General features: G+C 40.2%; 1 protein-coding gene across 2 annotated transcripts in view; it reads right to left on the reverse strand.

The window, feature by feature from the left end:
• Positions 1 to 3,663: 3,663 nt before the first annotated feature.
• The window catches only part of LOC126251430 (E3 ubiquitin-protein ligase MARCHF6), a 39,366-nt gene continuing 17,798 nt past the window's right edge, over positions 3,664 to 25,231 (reverse strand). Inside the window, exons 5-9 of one of the 2 annotated variants that reach the window (XM_049951848.1) lie at positions 24,093 to 24,368; positions 16,419 to 16,640; positions 14,390 to 15,079; positions 13,241 to 13,615; positions 3,664 to 4,814 (exon numbers count right to left, since the gene is read on the reverse strand). In XM_049951848.1, the coding sequence (XP_049807805.1) occupies positions 4,701 to 4,814; positions 13,241 to 13,615; positions 14,390 to 15,079; positions 16,419 to 16,640; positions 24,093 to 24,368 (1,677 nt within the window). In that variant the 3' untranslated portion in view covers positions 3,664 to 4,700. The remainder of the gene's footprint in view (positions 4,815 to 13,240; positions 13,616 to 14,389; positions 15,080 to 16,418; positions 16,641 to 24,092; positions 24,369 to 25,231) is intronic. The other variant, XM_049951849.1, reaches the window with a different exon arrangement.

A 25,231-nucleotide genomic window follows, 5' to 3' on the forward strand; every position in this document is an offset into this window, starting at 1 on the left:
TTCTAAATGACTTTTCATCAAACGCTCTGTGATTTACGAAATTCGTCGTACATTCTCGCACATAGTTCAACTTGTGTGAAAGGAAATTTACTTTGAAAGTAACGCTTTTCAAACCACCATTCGCAATATTTTCCTGTGACCTGTTAGAAATAGGTTCGTTTCAGTCATTATCAGAGAGTGCCAGATAACAGGCGCCACCGCGCTTTGGCAGCTGCTATGCTGCAGGAAGCCCGTATGTTCGTACGTGTAAAACATTAAAAGATCTTACATTATGTCATAAAAGAAAAGGTCATCAGGAGATATTCCAAGAGCATCGGAATTTCGTGAACCATACCAAAATGCCACTTTTAAAGAGCATACTTAAAGAGCACATTCGTATGTCCAGATTCCCAATGAAGTAGGCCTCGGCCTGATATTAAGCTTTTCAGTGTGGGTTTCGGGATGTAAATTTTCTTCGGGTACCGGTACAATATTAACTCATTTTTTATTCTTTATTATGGCATAATGCCATACGTGCTAGAGGATGAAAACGTGCACTTGAAATGCAGTGAGCTGTTGAAATTAGCCAATAGTGTGGAACTAAACACTTTGTTTCAAACACATTGACTGCCTCAGCATAAAAGATTAATAAAAAACCAAATTTCTCTAGCAAACCGACAAAAATAACTTCATTGTTCTAAAAGGCGATTAATGCATGGCTGTCAGAAAAGTGGAAATAAAATAAAATCTGAAACTAATAATGTATATTAGCCTTCTGTAATTATGTGAATGTATTTTAATTCACTTGATAGCTCCCAGCCACAGAAATCCATTTTGTTTTCATTTGATGTGAGAGCAGTAAACGAAGAGGAAACAGCAAAATCACTAAATGTAAACACGGGTCACGTGGAGACTACACGCTTCCCCACTATAACTCAGACTGCTCTGCGCATCAGCGTCAGATCTACGATATTTCTGAACTTGGGGCAATACTAAGAGTGGCGCTCACGCCCAACACCCCCCCCCCCACGAACGTTTGAGAGACGACATCAAAAATTTTAAAAAATATGTTCATTTTGTAGTGCGAACTGTGACAGGTCGCCTCAGACCGCACAGCTACCGCATGCGGCTTACGAGTCATTCAGGAATCAATTTACAGAGAGTGTTCAAAAACCAACAGGGATGCACATCAAAATCATATGAGTAATCGATAGACCAACATGCGCTGGATGCTAGGCGCTTTGTGAAACAAGGTTTTTTTCTTCTCAAGAATATGAATTTGGCACCCCCCCCCCCACCTCCTCCCTCCCTCATAGATCCAGACCCGCTGTGTGTGCATGAATCTGGTAGCTTGGGCATGGCAGTAAAATTTTTCCTGGTTGCATCTAGCTGCTTGCTGCGACTGCTTACACAGCCAACAGCCACATTTCTGCAGCCAGAAACGGGAGGGGGTACTACTCACATGCCACTCAACAGCGCATGCGCATGAGCATGAGCCCGCTCGTAACTGCTAAATTGAATCTAATGTAAACAACTGTGACGTCACGCTCATCGGAGGCCATTTGTTGTTATGAAGCATTGCATAGTCTTCCTACAGTCTTTGACACACTTTGCTGTTGGCGAACACTTGTATGAGTACTGTGTTTAGTTGTTGTATATGGCACATTTCCTTTGCAATTTATGTTTTATTTTCGTCCCCCCCCCCCCCCCCCCTCATTCACATTTTATTGTTGCAGTATTATTCTACAGTAGGGGTATATAGTAATATCCTTTGTTAGAGTATCTATTCTTACCAGTCAAAATTACAAAAATTAAACTGAAAACTAGAACAACAAAAAATTCCCGGAATTCTAAAAAATTCCCAGGTTTTTCCTGGATCTTCCAGGTCGTATACACCCTGTGGAAGCTGGTTCTGCCTTGGTGACAGTGATGTGTGTTGTTTAGGAGAAGACCAGTTGAGAGCCCACAACCAATTTGTACTAGACACACTCGACCTATGGTCTGGGTTGCAATTCTGTATTACAGCAGGAGCACTCTCTTGGTTATTCCACACAGTCTGACTGCAACCCTGTACATCAATCTGATGATTTGACCTGTTGTGCTGCCATTCATAAACAGCATTCCATGGGGTGTTTTCCAATGGATAAAACTTGCCCACTTACTGCTGTTGTAACCTGACATGCTCTACAGATTGTCGAGATGTTGCTTTGGCAGGCTCGATAAGCCAAGTCTGTAGTCACCCATCGAGCACATGTGGGACATCATCGGACGACAACTCCAGACACCACTAACCGTCTGTGTATTGACGGACCAAATGTAACAGGCGTAGAACTCCACTCCACAAACCGGCATACGGCACCTGTACAGCACAATGTATGCACTTTTGCATGCAGCATTTTGGTGGTTACACTAGTTGTCAATGGACCAGCATTTCACATTTGCAATAGATTATATCACACTTACCTATCTTGCAGTGTTAATCACTTAAATATGTTAGCTAGACAAATCATTACTCTACATTAATTATGTTTGGTGTTGTGATTCTTTTTCCTATGAGTGTAAATGTGAACTGTTAATCTTGTGCCGCAATAGAACAACTTACTTCCTGCCATGATTATGTGCACTGGCCTGAAAACTTGTGTTAATTATTATTGTTTGTAGCATGAAAATTAATCACCATAATTAATAATGGAACTTTGCATGTGTATTAGTCAACCAACATGTTGGTGTCGTGTACATCAATGAACAAACACCATCCCTCATGCAATTATATTTTCAGCTTTGCGGTGATTGAGACTGGTGTTATTGAGGTGAGACTATGAAATTCAGGTCAGAAGAAATTGCAGGGAAGAAGATGAGTACTTGGTTGCTGTCTGCAAAAATATTGGAAGGCGTTATGTCACCTGAGCAGACACTGGAGAATTTTATGAGTCAGAAATAGGCTGAGAAAACATCAGATTGCATGGAGGACCATTAACAGACTAAGGACTGAAGTGGGCAGATCTAACGAGAATTTAATGCATTGCTAGCAAAAGAATAATGCAGCAACATTAGCAAAATACTGTCCTGGAGGAAAAAAAAGTTAAAATTGTCTTAATATTTGCCAAGTGAAGAAGTTGATAAAGTAACAACTGACTAAATAAAATGAATGCCAGTTACCACAAGGAAATCAAAGACAATTCGTTTTTTAGTTTGACATACAAAAATGGAAGTGAACAACAATCTTTATTGTGAAATGAACAATATAAGTCTTATTTGTCTTCAGAAATGTATTGCAATGACTTGTTACACACTATTCCTATAAAAAATTTCATTTTTACCACATTCCTAAGCCTCCTTCAACTTACAACATCCCCAGGTACACTCCACTTGCTTTTCTAGTCTTACATTCTTTAAGCACTGGAAACTCCCTCGCCGGATTTGGCGATTTGTGTGTGTGTGTGTGTGTGTGTGTGTGTGTGTGTGTGTGTGTGTGTGTGTGTGTTTCTCACAATCCATTTTTTCCTTCATTGTTTATATTCTTTAAGCACTATTACACATGATCAATACACTTAGTAATTATCTGTACTGTTTGTGTTATTGTTTCCAAACACAGGAAAAATGCTCCACTACCAACTGCACAGCGCTTTTAATAAAAATTTGTGAAACAACAATAGTACTCCAGTGGCATCGAACATTTTCAAATAATAATTAAAATTATGTTTATTTGAAGAATGAAGACTGGATACACAAAGTGACAATATTTTTGTGTGCACTTGCAGTGGTAATTGAAATCAGTCCTTTAGCATATTAGGAATGAGTTTCTACAAAATGGTCTTCAAAAACTTAAATTCTGAAGCCCAATAGTCAACACTTCAATGATTCATACATCAAGTGTCCACAACCTCAACACAATATTGTAATAAATACCTAGTGCTATTTACAATGGAAAGATAAGATACACCAGATCTGTAACAGTCTTTATATTAACTGGGAAATTTTAGATATTAACAATAATATACAAGCATCTTCAACCAGATACACAAGTATGGCAAAGTACAGTTATGAGCAAGCGAAGAAATTTCATTTCACATTTTAAATTAAGAACAAATAACTTAAAAACTGTCTTCAACCATTTACATCAGATAGCATCTGATAATAGATTATCTGATATCTGCCTCAGTATTTAAAAAATTAATAGTAAAAATAATAGGTACTTTATTCCCAGGCAATAGTCTTATAGTCAAAAAGCCTAGCCTTGAAGCAGGAGAGTTCTTAATAAATAATATTTGAGATGACAACTATCTGTTGTGGTTGCTTTTGAGAGAGACTACAATTTTTTTCACGTAACTAGAAATTAATTATTTCTATAATTTATAATTTTTTAACAAAGATAAAAGTGACAGAAAAAATACAACTGTTTCTGCAAGAAGTATGAAATCTATTTCAAGAAGAAAATTCTCACATGAGGGAACACAATACTAAAGTAGTTGGTGTTATTGCTGATGTGCACATTGCATTTGAGAGAAAAAGTTGTTTAAACTGTCGTCAGTAATTTCAATACTAAACTGGACAAGTTCATGAAACACACTATACACGTAAGCATTTATTCAAAACATGTACACTCAATATATTAATTCTACAATCATTAAGAAAATTTCTTCAGGTTTCAGTTATCTCCACGCAGATGACGGAGGAAGCTATCAAATTTAAGGCAATAGTATTATCAACAGCTATAGCTTCTAATGCCGAATGGAGGGTGATTTGTGACGACGATGATCATAGTTCACTAACCTTCGTCCAACAAGGTATTTATCATTCTTAATATGTTCATATAGTTTCCGAAACTGTCGAATCTGAAACAAATTTATACATAATGCACTATATTTGAATACCACTAAAGAGAAGTCACAAAATGCTTTCAATAAAGACAAAATCAAACAATGGAAAATCCAGGATGGAATGTAGCAATATTATGAGAAGGAAAGGTGCTACTCACTGTATAGCATCTCTGCTGAGTAGCATCTTTCCTTCTCGCAATATTGTTTGAATGAACACAAAAATATGTCAGCAGGTGGTCAATAAAAATGCACAATTCTTTGCAAGACTGGAACAGTCTAATTTGCAACTGTGCAGCACGAATTGTAAAATATGGAAACAGCTGACAAAAATTGAATTTCAGCTACATTATTCTCAAATAAATTTATTCTAAAGAAATCCAACTGACCTGCCTACACTGTGAAGCTTTCTATGTGGGAATGACCAGCAACAAACTGTCCATTCGCATGAATGGACACAGGCAGACAGTGTTTGTTGGTAATGAGGATCACCCTGTGGCTAAACATGCCTTGGTGCAAGCCCAGCACATCTTGGCACAGTGTTACACCGTCCGGGTTATCTGGATACTTCCCACTAACACCAACCTGTCAGAACTCCGGAGATGGGAACTCCGCTAATTTTAATTTGCCGCCGTTCAACCTCACCTGTCTTTCAACAACATCTTTGCCTCTGTACTTCTGCCTCGACTGACATCTCTGCCCAAACTCTTTGCCTTTACAAATGTCTGCTTGTGTCTGTGCATGTGCGGATGGATATGTGTGTGTGTGTGCGCGCCAGTGTATACCTGTCCTTTTTCCCCCTAAGGTAAGTCTTTCCGTTCCCGGGATTGGAATGACTCCTTACACTCTCCCTTAAAACCCGCATCCTTTCATCTTCCCCTCTCCTTCCCTCTTTCCTGACGAAGCAACCACTGGTTGCGAAAACTTGAATTTTGTGTGTATGTTTGTGTTTGTTTGTGTGTCTATTGACCTGCCAGCACTTTCGTTTGGTAAGTAACATCATCTTTGTTTTTAGATATATTCTAAAGAAAAAGTATACCTGATGACAGGGCATCTCATTCACTACACTTGAGTTTGTCTTTGGTGAGAAGTTTCATGCACAATATTACTCTATACTACTCATATGAACTCTATGCAAGTGCCAGTGATTTTCAATATGATAAACTCTCTGCTATGTCAGACAAGTCACAATGGATCAATGCTTGCTCCTGGCTTTGTTTACCTACATGGTTGGGTGAAGTGTTTGGTAGCAGCCTCACTGAACACATACCCTGAAGATCCCAGCCTGGCCACCTATGAAACCAACATTTACCCAAGCCCTGCTTTATTGCAAGTGTATTCTTTCGATCTGCAATGTAGGTCCCACTGGAATGCTTCCCATGCAACCTTGTCTCTAAGCCACATGTAAACTAAATTTTCCTTTGGAAAAACGACACTGCACATATCCCGATATGTCACACCTTCCTTTATGTTGGCTATTGGTTCTGTTACATACATAATAATAATAATAATAATAATAATAATAATAATAATATTTGAATGTGAATTACCAACTCTTGAAACAATATCAAGAGTTCTTCTTGGGGCAAGTAACTGTGTTTCAAAAGATATTTCTGAAAGCTGTATAATAATGTGTAATGATAATTTATAAATCCAACAGCATGTCAATCAGGCTGCACGGGGAAATCATTCATTGGAAGATTACTTGGGAAGTATCTTACAATAGGTAAAAATCATTTAATTCAAAAATAAACTGTACCTTACTAGACTTCCTAATGTGCACCAAAAACCCAGCACTCACTTATCAATATATTTCACGTGTTCATGGTGCATCACACAGATATCCAATTTCCTATGACAATGGAAACTCACAAAAATATCACATATTCTTGAAGACCCTTGTTTTGTTTCCAGTTATGTGGAATCATCAGCATTTACTTAAATTTAAATATTTAGTACTATATGTAACATTGCTCAAACATTTTTTCCACATAAACAAGTCTTTCTGTGTTTTCTGACAATCATTTGTGCAAACAACAATAGCATTATCAGTCTGATAACTGCTAAAGCCTGCGTGTTTGTGTGTGTGTGTGTGGGGGGGGGTGGGGGGGGGAGGAGGTTGTGCGCACACGGGTTTTCGACAAAGGCCGAGGGTTTATATTGTGACAGTCTTTTTGTTGTGCCTATCTGTGACTCAGTATCTCCGCTATATGGTGAGCAGCAACTTTCCTTTTCATAATATTGTTATTTTCACATATAAAGTTGGTCACCAAAAATATTTTGCTGTCCCCCCCCCCCTCCTCCTCCTCCTCCGAGGATGTAATTATGTATGCAGGATCATAAGTGCACAGCTTCAATTTCAGCAGCTGACTATATTTCTGATACGCACGATAATAAATTTCACTGCTATGCACCAAACAATTTGTGAGTTACCTGACTGAATACATGTTACATAAAACACTTTGACTTTTCCATAGAAAAGCCAATTACATGTGAAATTGCTCAAGAACTCACTTCGCACTTTTTTGAAGGATAATTACACTTCTTTCAATTGTTATTGCATAAAGTTCTAAATAACGGCAATAAATGGCTGCTCTCCTGGGCCAGAAATTTTTTGAAGTGACTGGTTCTCAGTGTTAAGTTTTGAATAAGAGTCTAACACCCAACGTTTTAAGAAATTCGTCACATATTCTCAGATGTAACATAGTTTATCATGTGTAAAGGGAAATTTGGTAATTACCAAGAACTGGTGAACACCGAAATTGCAGACCCACTGCTAGGGGTAACCATCTAATGTTTGACTGTCGAGTCATGAAGCGGGAAACAATGATACTGTTTGCCAGCGGAACGTCAGCTGAGAGCAGTAAAATATTACGATGGAGGAACATGTAGTGGGTGAGGCAAGCATGATGAATGTATTGGGTGCTCTTACATAGATGGAGTAGATTTCACTTTTTACTGATACAGTGAAATGTTTGAAATTTTGTTGGAAGTATGGGTTGCTTCCCAGTCACGATGTGAGAAACTGCGTGCACTGTGGTGCTGCAAAATTCATGTACCCTGTGCAAGAGAGAAGTCAATCTTAATTATCCTTATTAGCTCATATGCAAAAATGCTAGAGAAGAACTGACAATCACCAACACACTGATTTCGAGGTGCCAAATTAAATATTCATAAATTCTTAGCTTTCCCACTCTGCTTCCATTAATTGAAAAAACTGTTACACCCATGTAGTGACTGTTTTTTGATGTACGTCATGATGTTCAATACTAAGTAGTATCTTTCATTTTCAATACGTCCGTCTTTTGTCATTTCTCTTATCATCTTGAGAGTCAATTGTTTGATATAAATGTAATAGGTCAGCTACTTTGATGTGCACTGATTCATGGAAAGTACCAGAAATTTACTTTGAAGGTAACGATCCTCAGATCACCTTCACAATATTTTCCCTTCACCTGTTACAAATGTAAATAGTTGTGATGTCATGCTCACTGAAACAAGGCCCGCGAGAAAGATGCATTGAAAGCAGTTTGTTGTTATGGGGTACTGGATAGTCTCTGACAGAGAAGCAAGAGAAGTGAATCGGACACAACATTACCCATTACTATGGCAGGAAAGGGTGCTAGGGCATGATGGAGGAGGAACAGCACCACCCTCTAGGCAGAAAACACGCATGCTGTAACTGTGGCTACATGGTACAGCGCGTATTAGACCGCAGTCTCTGGACCAAAGTATGATTGAGTAAATGGTCTCTAACATGGAAACAATGCATTTCCGAAAATAAGTTCATTAGACTTTGTTCTGTATCCTCTCATCAATCAATCCCTAGAGTGTTACATGGTGGAAAAAAATCGCCCTGTATAAACCTGTTATGTACAAATGTAAACTTAACTATATTGCACCAATTACACATGCTCATGTTTACCACCAGATGGCAACTTAGATGTATGCTCTTGGAATTTTAATTGCAAAACAGACAGTACTTGTGTGTGCACTGTGTTTTGTTACTGTAGATACCACATTTTCTTTGCATTTCATTTTGGTGATGTTCTCTCGTTTATGATTTATTGCTGAAGTGTTTGCAGCAATGGACTAAAGTAAAATGTTTTGTAGGACTATTAGTTCTTACTAGTTGAAATTACAAAGATTTAACTGAAAATTAAAGCAATGAAAAATTCCCGCACTTCCCCCAGATTTCTCCTAGATGAAAAAATTCCTAGATTCCCCAATTGTCCTGGGGCATATTCACCTTGTTTAAGGAAAGCAAAGAAAATTTGAATGACTGGAAACAGTTCGATCCTGTTCTCCCCCCCCCCCCCCCCCAACTCGGGTCAGTGTCTTAATCACTACACTGTCTTTCTCAGTAATGTCAACTGAGTGTTAGATTAAAATTAAGTCTTGGTTCTTTTTTTATTTCACCAACAAAATCATGAAGATATAAAACTCAATAAGGACTACAGAGTATACAGGAAGAACTCTAAGCACATCAGATAAAATGTTTGGATCACATTACAAAAATAGCTGATAATAAAAGATATCCAACAATAATAAACCATTACAAAGCCATAGGAAAATTTAGTAAAAGAGTTCCCGAGAATAGAGGGAAAGACTAATTTTGAGATCCTTTAAGGTGGAAGTTCTAACAAGACAAACTCATGATGCTGATATTGTTGATGAAATCATGAGACGACACCTATGACATGATAAAAATGACTGCCACACCTATGTGTATATTGATGAAAACCTCAAAGAACAAATTACCTTAGACCTTTTCATCCGTAACTGCTTCCCAGTATCACCTTTAGAGTACTCTGTTATAATGAACAGTTCAAGTTACATAAATAAGCAATCATTCCACGAGTCATATCTATTGAGAAGTGCTAATATAAAAAAATATCGACTGCACTATCATCAGTGTTGTTTGAAACCTTTGTTTCTCCATTCTAGTAAATACGCTGCTGGCCACTGAAATTGCAAAATCATGAAGATGGCATGCAAGAAACGTCACATTGGCATTAATTGTACAACATGCTACTTTATGCAAATTATTGGCAGTTCACCACAATCACACAAAGCAGGTAGGAGTAACACTATCTGCAATCTTTATTTTGGAAAAAATTATGAATTGGGTCTCTCATTCAGAAATTGCACTTGACTGTTAGTCGTTTATAAGGATATCATGTATCTCTCATGTAAAAAGGAGAAACATCTTTAAGCATGTATCAAACAATGGAAATTCCAAGATGGAATGTAACAATACCAGAGAAGAAAAGTTATTACTCACCATATTGCGGAGATGCTGAGTCGCAATAGGCACAACAAAAAGATTCACACAATTATAGCTTTCGGCCATTAAGGCTTTTGTCAGCAGTAGACACACACACGCGCACGAGCGCGCCCACACACACACACACACACACACGCACACACTCGCGCCCCCCCCCCCCCCACACAAAAACTCAACTTGCACACACGGCTGCAGTCTCTGAGACTGCAGACGTGTGTGTGTGTGTGTGTGTGTGTGTGTGTGTGTGTGTGTGTGTGTGTGTACTGCTGACAAAGGCCTTAATGGCTGAAAGCTACAATTGTGTGATTCTTTTTGTTGTGCCTATTGCAACTCAGCATCTCCGCTATATGGTGAATAGCGACTTTCCTTCTCTGGTATTGTTTAAGCATGTATCGTAATTTGGCAGCAGTGGAATTGCTCCCTATCAACATTGCAGATTATCATTCCATGAGATTGCTGCTAGTTTTTGTTTCACACGACCACACATAATGCAACAGAAAATCTAAACAGCTCCATGTGTCCAGTGCCTGAGAGGGCACACACAGTTCACTGGGCCTTGCAGGATCGCACAGCTATGTCATAAGCCTTTTGACAAGATATAGGCTTGTTTGGAGCAAGACACCACACCACCTGGAAAGACATGGTGCCACTCTGTGTCTTGTGTTCTTGCTGGGCGCACCACTGTCAAAGCCTCTCTCTGCCACAACAATGGTCACGTTACTGCCAGTCAATCGTGCTCCAGAAACTGGCATACTGCCCATGTGGATATTTGCATGGTGCCGAGAATGGCTCTCCTAAATCCATTGGTGCCATACTCATGTACCAATAATGTGATCCAACCAAGACAACTAGCACTACCAAGGAATTATAAAACAAAGTCTCTAGAGCCTAAAGTACTACCACTGTAAAGTCTAATAAATGCTGGTAGACATTTGTTGTTCTTACATGAGGCATAACGAGATCTTCTCAGAAACAAACATTCAAACATTACTTCAGAAGGAGAAATCCACTGCATAATCTTTCATTATATGGAGAATTTAGATGGTGTCACTCCTACCTATATTGTGCAGTTGAACTGAAATGCTCACAATTTGCATTTACAAGCATGTAATACACTTCACAACAATTTGTTGTTTGCTGCCTACCATCTTCAAAGTGCTGCAATGTTCGTGATCTAAGCTGTATCATAAAGACAGATATTGCTAATGTTGAAACTTTCTCTGGCAGATTACAACTGTGTGTCAGACCGAGACAAGCTTGGAACCTTCGCCGGGCAAGTGCTCTACCGACTGAGCTATCCATCAAGACTCATGACCTGTCCTCACAGCTTCACTTCCATCAGTAACTTGCCTCCTACCTTCCAAGCCTTGCAAGTTTCACAGGAGAACTTTGTTAGGAAATGAGGTACTGGCGGAAGTGAACCTGTGAGGAGAAGTCGTGAGTCATGCATGGGTAGCTTGGTCAGTCAAGCACTTGCCCATGAAAGGCAAGGATCCCGAGTTCGAGGCTTGGTCCGGCACACAGTTTTAGTCTGCCAGGGAGTTTCATATCAGCACACACTCCACTGCAGAGTGAGCATTTCAGATTTCTAATGTTCATTTTAAATAATAACGATGAAGATGATAATAACAACCTAAGGATGAAATATGTACAGTTCCAAATGCAGAGATACAAACAAACAAACAAACAATAGGCCTTGCTGAGCTGATTTAAATCTGAAACTGCTATCAGAGTCTTTATAGCCTCTGATGAAGCCTGCAACATTGGCACAGATATATGCTTTTGACCGCGGCAAAAATACTAGCCATGAAAGTCTGCATTGTATGATCATACAGATGTTCAGTTTGGAAAAGTACAATGGGTAATCAACATTTTAATTATCACATTGAGAAGTTTAAGTGCCAACCATGAAACCTAGTGGTTATGTTAGTTCTCCTTTACATATTCAGTGCGACTCATTTTCCCCCAAATAACACTTGGTTGTAGAAGTGTGTTTTGGCTGTTCAGGAAAATTTCCACTTGGAAAGCACCTTCTTGTCACTCTGAGAATGCCCGCCACACAATAGTTTCTTCAACTGAGAAAAGAAGTCACTGAATGCCATATGAGGTACAGTGAGAGCGGACAGAGGAAGACAAAACTTTGCGTCCTGTGCAGAGTAAGTTGGGGCATTGTTGTGGAGCAAAGCAGCCCTTTCCCACAATGCTTTGTCATGATGGACTGTCATATTCGGTAGTAGCTTCTGTGATGGTCTGCCCCTTACAAGCATCATCTGTTTAGTACCACACACCACGGCATTCCCAGAAAACACTTAGCAGCACCTTGCCCAACAACAGCTGAGTCTCTGCCTATTTCAGTGATACTGAATTCACACATTACCACCAAATGTGTTGTTTCTGTGACTCAGTGTAACAGAATACATCCAGAAATTGTGCATGGAGATTTGCTGGCCAAAGTAGTCATCTGAATTAGCCTGACATAGTTGCAATATTTCTGCTAACATTTGGAATGTATGCGAGTGGTTGCAGATGCCAGGGCCTCATGTTCAAAATGTCATGCAAGATGTCAAAAACTGATCCACGAATGACTTTCACTTCTTCCACTAATAGTCTCAATTGTATTAAGCAGGTCATTGAGAACTGAGGTCTTCACTTCTCTAGCAGTTCCTTTTTTTTACAGACATAGCTCTAACACTTCACTGTTTGTCATTCATACTTGTGTAACCACAACAGAAGTGTCTGTACTATCTTACTACTGCGTCATATCATTGTGCACCATTAACATAAACTGCCACCAACTCCACATGCACTGCTGCAGCATTGTTCTCCTTCCTATTCAGAAATTTAATTCACACAAAATTTTTCAGTTCACCAATGGGCTGCACAATTTCGTTCTGCCTCTTCTACTGGTGTGCTATGGTATTGTGGCGTAGGGATTTTACCGAGTACCAGTATTAAAGGCAAGTACCTATATGTAACTATTTTTTGAAGTGATAATTAAACTTTATGACTATCTCTCACAAGCTAGATTTTCGTTATTGTTGTTGGTGGTGGTGGTGAATTCTTGTACGTCCTCCCCAATACCATTTACCCTTTTACAATAGAGCACATATAACAAAAATTAATTTTAAATTAAAATAGAAATAAAAGTTTTTCTTACCTGGAAAACTATAATTCCTGCTGTGAGTGAAACAAGCAGCAGGAATGGATATAGTCGCCTTGCAATCAGATTGCGCAGCTGTGGATTGGCTACAAATAATGGCACTAGACCATGAGCTACAACATAGGGCACTGCTAATGCCAGCCCTAAACAAGAGATAATAGGTGCTGCCAACTCACGCATAACAAATCCCAAGTTCATATCACGTATACCATCCCTATATGTGCGCTCAATAGCACGACGCACGTGCCACTCTGGACCCATCATTATAATTGCACATGCAATTTTTGTATACAGAACACCTAGTGCCCAGTCCTGCCACACAAAAAGGACTGGTGTCTGATCCAGTGGTACTCTTAGAGGAACCACTACAACCTGTAAAGAAAGATCGGTGTTACATAATGATTTTTACTTAAAGGAAATAAGTGCCACTCAACTACTAATTTTGTCAAATTATGAATTCAGCCACTAATGCAGCAGAAAGGATAAAGAATAATCACTTAAGTTAAAATTATTACCACTCACACTGTGATGTCACAAAAATAACTTTGAGAGGAAGAGAAGGAGTGATAGAACACCAGACACATGGTAAGTTGCTCTTTCATACCCACCGTGTCTACATAATTTCTCATAAGAACAAGTGATTTCTGCAAGACTGATTTAATTCCCAACTAACAAACTTCATAGTACCAGGACATGCCTCACTAAGTTACAATAATCTTGTTGCTGAGCACTAGCATAACTCAACTGCTCATTTTTCCCAGACTAACGAGGGGTACCAAAGAAACAAATTTGTCTCTCCTCTGTTATAAGATTTTAATAAAAGGTCATTTTCATCCCCTTCATATTGCAAGAAGACAATCTGGAAGCAGTTTTGTCTAATATTAACACTTTTAGACAGCACTTCTAAAATTTAACACCCAAAAAAAGGTAATAATGTTAAGTCCACCTTTAATAAAGACCATTGGAGATAGAAAAGCTATACCAAAACAAGTGAGAAGTAACACCATTTAAAAAAATCATACAGAAATTTAAAAAATCATACTGAAATATGTCAGTAATATTACTGAAAATTATTCTTTCACAAGAAAAAATGTTCAGTACAAAGAGGGGGAAGAAAATTAGAGTTGCAAAGGAGTGAAAACTTACCAGCTCCAGCAGAAGGCCAAACAACAGTGGGACTAAACCAAGTAGGATGGAGCAGGCTGCCACAGCACGGGCACCATAGATACACCATTGTCGTAAACAACTTAGGATTGCTGCCCGACCTTGTGGCAGCCAACTGAGTGCCAGTGCGATAGCACGTGCAACTAGCCAGCACAAGTATGTGCCTGCAGCTGCAGTGTACAGTTCGTGCACTCTCGCTGTACCATTTGTACCAGGACGCGTTGCTGTTATTGGTGATGCACTGACTCCTGGTGGCTGTTGTGGGAGGCACATTGCAGTAACTTCACGTCCCAACCAAACTGGCACTGTCAAGGCAACCAAACTGGCTGCGACTAATGTAACACACACACAAGCAAGCAGACCAACAAGTCGCGCCGCAAACCAGCGCGGACGCTCGTATGGTTGGAAGCCGGATGGTGCATCCCTCTGAAGGAGCGCTTGATGTGCAGCTCCCAGCCCACCACCTGCGAGGGCAGCAGGCAGAGGTACCTGCTCTCCTGCAGGCTGCGGCTGCTGCTGCTGTTGTCCTCCAGCAGGTGTACGGTCACTTTCATCACCCAGTAGATAAGGTCGCAGATCAAGCAGCCATGCTACTGCACAACACCAAGCTCGTACAAGAGCTTTCAACCATGTTCGTGTCTGTGACTGTTCTAGCAGAGCTGGTAGTATCACCTGTAAACACAACAGGAATGATTTGATGAGATGTTTTTTGTACAGCAAGACAATTTCTTCGTAATATCAGTGATATCATGGATATCCTACTAATATTTTTGCTATTACTGCCATCTGAATTGAAAGCAACTGACAGTTGAATTTCAATAGTGTTTGGCTATGTATACACAACAATGAAGTAAAACTGTCTTACAGTAAAACAGTTAAAAAATGAACAATCCCAACACTTTTCCTTACCATATTTCAATACCATAACTGCATACTAACATGAACATAGAGTAGACACTTCTTTAATGTTGTCATACCATTGCCATTAATATTGTTTTAGTGAGTTTCGGGCTATGAGAGTCTGTATGCAACTGAATAAAGGCAATATTTGCTTTGCCTCATTTTGTTAAGAAATCATCCATGGATTTTTCGTGTGCATGTGTTTTGATATTGTTCTATATGTGCCCTTGCTGTACTGCTGGCGAAGCCGTTGTTCTGCCCGCAGCGGTAAGAACACACGATATAAATTATGTGCATGTGCACGCATGCACACTCGCTTTTCCACCTATGGAAGAACGTATTTGCAGTTTGTGTCCCATGCTGAAAATCGTTTTTAGTGCTATAGGCAGACAACAGTTTCACCAGCAGTACAGCAGAAGCACATGGAGACCAATATCAAAACACACAACTGTGGATCATGCCTTAATATATTGAGGTGAAAAAAACTTGTCAAAACAAATACTTTATTCAATTTCATTCAGACAGTCCTAACCCAAAACAATCATTAAAATAACAAGTGTTCATAATTCTAATGTCTACAATAACTTACAAACATTTACAATGTGCATGTGTACTCATTAAGCAATAATTTTTATGCCTTTTATGCTGTAAAAATTTTAAAGAGACGCAATAAACACCATCATATTTCAAATTTTTGTTTAGGAGTAGGACTAAATGAATATATTCAAATGTTTCCTCAAACCTAATATGTGGTGAGGAAAAGAAAATCTTTGGTGTCTTACTGGTTGCATCTACGTACTTCAATTTTGAGTATATAATACCATGCTGGTATCCTTTGGTCCCACTTTATTTGTGTAAAAAAAAGTTATTTCTAGTGATAAACTATTGTCTCTGTAAGACAGAATTAGGATACACAGCAGGAGAGAGGTAAGAACATGTCACAAAGAAGCCTTTGAAAATACAAACTGCTATTAGGCAGAACTAAAAGACAGATGCACAATTAGCAATAAAATATCACTAAAATCAGTTTGATGCATATGTTCAAGATGCTACACAATTTTTGCATAATACTATCTAAAATATCAATGATTGCAGCATATCAAATATTTACTGTCTGGAGACAAACTGCTACCTGGAGTAGCAACAGCTCCAGCGACAGTTCATTCACTTGAGTCTCCGTCTGCAGAGCAACAGTGTATGGCAGGAAGCTTGGCCATACAGCTCTTAGTATTCTTACTGGTAACCACAGCATTAACAATACAGCTGTTCCAAAAATAACTGCTGATGCAAGCAGCCTGCGCACATGCCTTAATATTGGTAGATGGATCATCTCCTGGAAGCAAGAAAGTATTTATTATGAGACATGTAAGGCCATCAATCTTCTGAATCATTCTAAACATACAATAAAAATTAAATCTTAAAAGATGAGAACTATTTCTCACTGTTGAACCAAAATGTTATTACAGCTGAAATATCAAGAGCGTATTTCCGGACTTATGAGTTGAGCCATAAGTAAAATCCACTTGTTGTAGTGACAATGTCATTTTATGAAAATCTGAGACAATACTGTAACTACACCAGAAAGTAAACGGATCCATTTCAACTTAATGAGATTTGGGACTGTCATACTTTACATCTAATCAGTCATTCTACTTTTCTTTGTGCACTTTTCATTTCACTGCATCCTTGCTTTTTGTTGCACTTTGCCATTTTCACAGAGTATTTTGAAAATTGTAGATCATTACACTCACATAATTTATTAGCAGCATAGATAGCAAAAAGGCTTTTCAAACAGACTGGTAAACAATTTCATATGAGACAGTTATGTAGGAGAGTTAAGCCACTTTTACATTTGCGTATGAGAGTGCTAGTTACACACAACTTATATGACACGTGAAATCACTGTGCCTTTGATCAATACCAAATCAGGGTCACACTCTCAGAACACTTCAAAATCCAATACTATGGCCTACAATGTGTGGAGGACAGGCTAAAAGATCTTCTGAATTGATGAACTGCATAAATGTTGATACACACCAGTAGCATGATACACTGCATCAGACAGCATTACACACTTCTAGTGGCAGCTTAACTGTTCACACCTAATTCTGACATGGGTATGAGTTAGGCAGACCATACTTCTTGGCCACAGGAACAGTAAACAAAGCCACTGAGTGCAATTTTGAACATGTGATGACAACATAAATCTTATGATGCTTTACAACCTTCCCCACAACCTATTCATCAATAAAAGTAATGCTCCAGGTCTCAATCTGCTGGTCCCTGCTCCACATCCACATCCACTCATACCCCTACCCATTACCCCAAATTTACCCATCCTGCACCACACACTCTTTACTACAGTTCCTCCTCTTACTGTTTTCAACATTCTCCTCCCAGTCCACTCTTCCACATCACTGTGCATTGCTTGCAATCCGCCCTGCCTGCATCCAGAGTGAGCTCACTGGTGCCACATTCCTATGTTGTGTACCTGCTGCCTCTCCCTCCTAACCCTCACCCACCCCTCTCCAAAGATCCGTCCCATTCCCTACCTCCTCCCCCCCTTGCCCACTTCGCCTGCCACAACCCCTCTCCCCATTCAAGATGGAGTGTTTGCACAATGGTGGCACACCATGTAGGATGTGTGGGTGTGGATTAGGGGCACCCCTCTAACTTTTGTGGTGTAACTTATCACTTTGGAAAAAACAATGTCTTATCCAATGTGTTCCTGGGCAACAAATGATGATCAACATAGCGGCACTATTTTTATTAGTTAACTAGTTTAGATGCACAAGCCGTTGGGAAGATTATCATCATTTGTGCTTGCACTCTACTAAACATTAACAGTGCTCTTCAAGGCCCCGTGATGATGGCAGTTTTTGCTATGAACTGCGGTACCTGCTGGTGGGGTACTTACTCCATGCAATCACGTCCCGGCTCAGAAAAGTGATGCATGCCACAGAACAGTGCCTTCCATGACAATGAGAGCAACATTACACGAGAAACAAAAAGACAATGAGAGCGACATTACACGAGAAACAAAAAGACAATGAGAGTGACATTACACGAGAAACAAAGTTCTGATTCTATCCATCAGATCAGTAGTGAACTATCATGTATGAAACAATGTTACACAGAGTGCATGTAATGTTATTGCTGATGTACGAATTCACATTCTAATGAAGTGTTATCTCTTTCTATTTGAAGGAGCAATATAAATGGATTTTACCCAAAATACTTTCAATTAACTGACAAAGTTAAGAAAATATAACAGTTTTAAGATTTCCAGTGAAGTTAACTATGCGGTTACTGAAGATATTGGGAGGCAGCAGTTAAAAACTGAAAAGTAACAGCAATTATAATTTAAACACAATATATGCCAACATGGTAACACTTCACTCAAACATGACTGGAAAGCTAACAAAATTTTGTCTTAATTGTGTTCTTAGTGACAACTCAGCACACAAGTTCAATCCTTTGTGGCTATTTTACTATGCAAACAACAGTTTTACAACTTCTCTAATGTTAATTCTTTTGCCCCTACTACGCTCAGCAACAGTGCTGCTGATATCTTCAAGGCATACAGAGAGTTGAAATTTTCACTAATAGACTCCAAACATACAGGCACCTACAATTTCTCATTTCCTCCAAATCATTCTTCCTTCCTCATGCAGCACTTTAGATGTACCTCTCTTAACATTTCATTTAATTCAAAAATAGTCTCTGCAGTGTGCCTACATTTTTCATCTTGGTGAAGTGTGTGGACAGGACACACGAAGTTACCAACCCCCCCCCCCTACACACACAAACACACACACACACACACACACACACACACACACACACACACAAACCAGCTGCAAAAGAACACCCCAGTTATTAAAGTTGGCACAAAATAATTTGGTCTGTATCTGTGGTATGGGAGGGGACACCAGGGGTGGTGGGGTCTCTAGCCCGAAAGAGCAGTACACAGTATAGGAAATTGATTTTGACAGCTCAAGCTTTCACTCAAATGCACATCTCAAGAAACTTATGAGCTACATCTAGCAAGTCGGCTAATGATTGAATTAATGGGTTATGTCTGTATGACCAATAATTCAGCAAATATATCATCAATGGAAAATCCAGGATGGAATGCAACAATATTGTGAAAAAGAAAGTTTCTACTCACTATATGGTGCAGATGCTGAAGCAATTATTTTCCCACACTCCCCCTATGAAGTACTCTTTACCTTGCACATAGTAGTGACTGGTTCAGTTACAGTTGTAAAACATGATTTTATGCCAATCAGTTCATCAACGTATAAGTTGGCAAAGTGGCACTGAACAGAAACATTTGCACCAGCCTGCCTAACCATCCCAGGCAGGTCTCCTAACCAATAATGTTGTACGGTCTTTTCATTTCTTTACTGCCATTCCTGAGAGCAGTATACTGGGATTAATGTACATGCACAAAGACGTGTGGCCTCAGCTGCTTGAGACTGCAGTCCTGTGTGTGTGTGTGTGTGTGTGTGTGTGTGTGTGTGTGTGTGAGTTGTTTTTATGAGTGTGTGTTTGTGGGGGGGTCTAATTTTGATGAAGGCCTTACTGGCTGAAAGCTATATTTGCGACAGTCTGTTTGTAGAGCCTATCTGCGATTCAGCACCTCACTATATGGTGAGTAGCCACTTTCCTTTTCACAATATTGTTACAATTCAACAAATAAAGATGTTCAAAGAGAACATTTTCTCATTTGACACTAAAAAAAATTTGTCACATACAAAAATGGTCGATCAATTCAAAACAAATCTGACCACCTATGGCCAGATGAGAATCTCAAAACAAAAAAGTGCTAAAAATGTGGCATAGAAGACGACATTTTTATTACAATACTGACATTGTAATACAATGAACATGAGTTGCATGGAAATTGTGTCTCATAACAAACTGTTTGATAATATTGCCAAAAAATTAAATTTTCTCCTTCTTTTTCTGCCTCTTTCGAGAGTAGAGGAGCCTGCAGCTATGTTTTCCTCCCCCTCCTTCGTTCTGTTTACTGTGCAATTGGAATAGCCAGCAGTTCCTGCAACCTTCTTGAACACAGTTTTAATACGATTTTTGCTTCCTCTTACAAATAATCAAACGTGTCTAATCATGAATGACTCTTCTTGCAACAACGGTGCACGAGGACAGTGGTGCCATGCTGTGCGGCAAAGAAGTAGCAATGAGAACACTCCAAGTGCACAGGTTGGCAAGAGAGAAGCAACGAGGGATTTGTCCTAATACGAAATCCACTCGCGGCCCCTCCATACATGTGTTATGTCACTGTGCAGGATCAAGACAGATGACCTGTCCTGCACCATCAGCCAGCACATGCCATTCCACTCCTATCATAGACATATCCTACTCCTTCAGTTCAGAGGCAGGGCATCTTTCGAAAGCAATTATGTCTTCCATCAACTATACTGTAACTTTTACGCAATATTGCATGTGGATGTGACCACCAACCAATCATCATCTAAATTGCCACTGCCAAATGATGGCCAAGAGCAAATTTCACCACCCAATGTGAGAGCATGCCACTGAGCACACAACACACTCAACTGCAATGCCTGCTTCACAACCCATGCTATCTGGATCCTTCCCCACCCCTACACCAGTTTCTCAATTGCATAGCTGGAATATGTCCTTTGAGCAACCTTCAATCCTATAAACCATCAGGACTTGATCTTGGCAAGCCCTTCCCGTGCCCAACTTCATCCCTGTCCCCAAGTCTTCCATTCCCTTTCATACTCCAATCTAACTCAACCTCCTAGTCATTAATCTGCACCAACAATGTTTTCTCCACAGACACTGTGACTCCGTGCCTAATTCCCGGACGCTCTCCTCCATTTCATCATGTGTCACATGTAACTTCTCCTGCCTTTGGCGGGGTAAGCTCAGTGGTGCCACATTCTTACACAGTTGCTTTGCTACATCCCCATACAGGCTATCCACCCCTACCCTTCATCGGCCCCCTCCCCCCCACGTTTCTTCTTGTGCTTCGCAGTCTTTCCACCAAACAAGCATGCACTTCAGCCGTGCAGTATTGCCTGGGCAATGAAGCAATTGTGTTTATCTTATTTTTTTGTTGACCTGTTAGGCACAATGAAGGATATCGTCTGAAACATAAGTGATGATTTCAATCATTTTTATTGCTTGTGAACCACTCACTTCATCAACTGCGTAATGAATGGTCCCATCATTTTGCAAATTAGTGGAAAATTCACTCATATCAAACATGTAAGTAATTATTTTACCCACACTCCACCTATAAAGTACCCTTTACCCCGCACCTTATAGTGACTGGTTCACTTAAATTCTAAAACCTAATTTTATGCCAATCACTTCATCAATGTGTAAGTTGGCAAAGTGCAGTCAAACAGAAACAATTATACCAGCCTGCCAAACCACCCCAGGTACGTCTCCTAACCAATAATGTTATATGGTCTTTTCATTTCTTTACTGCCATTCCCGAGAGTAGTATACTGGGATTAATGTGTATGCTCAAAGAAGTGCAGCACTGCTCAATTCATCCGGATGCACGCTCGCCACTCCGCTACTCGACCCGCTGGGCTCACTTCGTTACCGTCGCTCGCGCACGTCAACGCCACTAGCCCAACGCCATGTCGGGATGCGGAAAGGGAGGCAAACTTGCTGCTATGGCACAGCTTCTGCTCACGCTGTCAGGAGACGGCCGCAGCAGCAAAAAGAAGCAGCGCATCTGACCGGGCACAAGAGGCAGTGCTACCACTGCCAGAAGATGGGACACGTCGCTAGGACGTGTAGGGACGCAGTCGCGTGTTTAAAATTTACAAAGGCACATGATACACGCGACTGCGACAAGCCACCACACGTCGCGCCAACGTGCGTTAACTGCAGCGGCGCGCACACCGCAAATGCACGCAGCTGCGCATATTTGAAGCAGCGGACACCTACCGCCAGGAAAGCGGTACATGAAGAAGAGGCAGCCGTCCCGCCACCCCCTCCCAAAGGGGGGGAACGGGGAGGCCGCAATCCCGCCCAGCGCCACCACCAACGACGCCGTGGCCGCCCTCAAAGCCGCAATGGCAGCACAGAGAGCGGCAATGCAGAAGGAGATCATTGGTCTCCAGCGGCAGCTGCAAGAGTTGCGGGCGCTGCAAAACAAGCCACCCGCCCCCGATGCCACCCCCACAGTGGTATGACAAGCTGGGGTGGATGTGTCCATGCAAACAGATGTCTCCCCAGAACCTGTAGCAATACAGGAAACCGGGGAGACGCCCATGGACGTGGTGCAGCCTGTCCCGCCGCCGCCAATGCCACAGCCGGTTGTGGAGAAGAAGCAGCAGCAGGACAAACAAGAGGAGGGAGGGATGTACTCTGAAACCATCCCTTTCCCGGACATCACCAACCTCCCAGCAGTCCTCAAGAAGATCGCGACCATGGTGCGAGATGGGCAGTACGACGTCCAAAGAAAACCGTACCTTTTCGCGCAAGCGGAAGGGAAACGGAAGTCACCACTTCCACACCGGCCGTTCGAGCTTCGTGGCGGATATCGGGCAATTATGCTCGAATTCGCCACAAAGAAGGACCTCCACACCATCAACTCTAACCCAATCTTCACGCCGCGCGACTGGGGCTTCATCTTGGAGGATGCGGTTGCGCAGCTGAAGAAAGAAGTTCGAGATGGAGAGAGGAAGCTCTCACCCGAGCTGGAGTCCGCACTGAACAACATAGCGCGAGATGGCAAGAACAACTAGTACCACAGGAACATCCAACGTCACCGCCAGCATGCCTGCATGCAACACCATTCCAACACATGAGGATCTTGGAGGAACAGCTATACTAAGCTTAGGCTCCATACCTCAGGCCCGTATGTTTAGCGTCAGCGGATGCTTTATGAGATTCTCGTCTCTATTATAACTCTGTTTTGTAATCCTGAGCACTCCTCAGTTCCTTAAACCTTAGAAGTGCCTGACATTTGAGTGCTTAAAATTAACATTTACTTTACATCTCCAGCTCTAAATTCCAGTCAACTTTTCATACATCTGTTGTTTCCAATAAACCATTGAATGCTCCAAAAACATATTACACTTCCTGTCCAAGCCAGTAATTTCCAACTTCCAAAGTCATTGAACTAATTACACTGCACTATCAGCTTTCTGCATTTCTTGTTCTTTGATGATCCCATACAAATACCTCTCTTGCTGTCTCTTCACACATTTTTGCAAGACTGGTTTGGTATGTAATCAACAGGCCAACTTAGAAAGGTTCTATTACATCCATGGGCTACCTGTTGATACACAACCATTCCAACAAACAGTTACAGCTACAGAGGAAGCCTGTTTTTTGTTTTTTCACTACACATAATTCTTACATCAGCATGTCATATGCAACATCCATGCAATCAAGGTTACTCTCCAACAAAAAGGGATAAAGGTCTGAATTTAATGGACTGTTGACATCAAGATCATGCAATTCAGAACAGTCAAATAATCAGTCAAGAAGTTGAGGAGGAAAATAATCAAGAATTTGTTTATGGGAACCATTCCATTTGAGATTTAAAACTTGCTCCCACCTAGAAGAAGTCAATTATCTTGTTTAATATTGTCATTTGAATGTCAATGCATTGCTAGCATGTGCCACTAAAATTCTCTCTCATAAACAAATATTACAGTCACACTAAAAACAATGTATTTATATTTTTCTCAATGTACACATCTGTAACAAATGAAAAGTCCTTTTTAACAAGTGAAAAAAGAAACAAATATACATATGTTCATACCTGTATTGGGCTGAAATCTGGATCATTCAGATTTCTTAAAAACCATAACACTCCAGGTCGCAGAACCTCCCTCAGCAAAAGAATAAAGGAGGCGAAGTAATACACATATACCATTCCTACAAGCCAATGTATAAACATGGATGTCCCAGGTGCCATTTGGAAGCTGGTTTCTCTGTCTCGCAAAGTGGCGTCAAACATTGATAACGAACAAATATCGAGCCACCATCCACATATTAGAGGGAGAACCCCAATCTCTACAACGGACAACAACGAGACCTGTAGCAAAATGAATCACAATAGATTATTCCTATCAAACCGTAATGCAAAAAATGTATTTAAGAAAGGGGAAAAAAAAAAAAAAACACAGAAAGGAATGGACAGAGGCAAAGAAAAGTAAATTTTAATTGAATTCGTGCAGTGGATAAAAAATATAAGGAACAGCTCATATCAACTAAAAATAAATTAGCTTCAATCAATAATTGCTCTGGCAATATAGCTTAAAGCATACATGGATTACTACGATACTTCAGCATAGGGTTAAAACCATAAAAACTGTTGTAAATGTGACTAGGTAACAATGACACTGCAACATCATGTGCATTAATGGAAAACAACCTAGCTGCTACCAAAAATTGGAAAATGCATCTCTTAAGGATGCTATGCCCAGTAAATACATTATTTCTGTGTTAACATTCACATTTACATTTGTGAAGTATCTATACAAATGGATAGTCTAAGATGATGATTCAGCTCTGGTCATTTTCATCAGCTGTTATAAATCTAGAGTGTGGCCACATCTCACACTTGTGCAGAACCTGATGAAAAGAAGAAATGTTCAATTCATCTGCCCTACACAAAAATTAGCAAAGTATCATCACATGTTGCAAGGGAATATGAGTTACCCTACTCAAGAAAGTTAACAAATTAAGCTCCACTGTGGGCTCAAAATAAACAACAGAAGATATAGAAAAGAAAAGGAACTGACAGTCTCAACAATTTAAGAAACTATTGTTTAAACAAGTTACCAAAGAGTAGCACGATATAATAATAGTCTTGGCTCCAATGGCAAAGCTGTGATCTCTGTGTGTCTGCCTCACAAATATTAAATATTTATTAAAGTAGAGAACAAAGGGCATAGA

Source organism: Schistocerca nitens, chromosome 4, assembly GCF_023898315.1.
Source record: "Schistocerca nitens isolate TAMUIC-IGC-003100 chromosome 4, iqSchNite1.1, whole genome shotgun sequence".
NCBI classification, from domain to species: Eukaryota; Metazoa; Arthropoda; class Insecta; order Orthoptera; family Acrididae; genus Schistocerca; species Schistocerca nitens.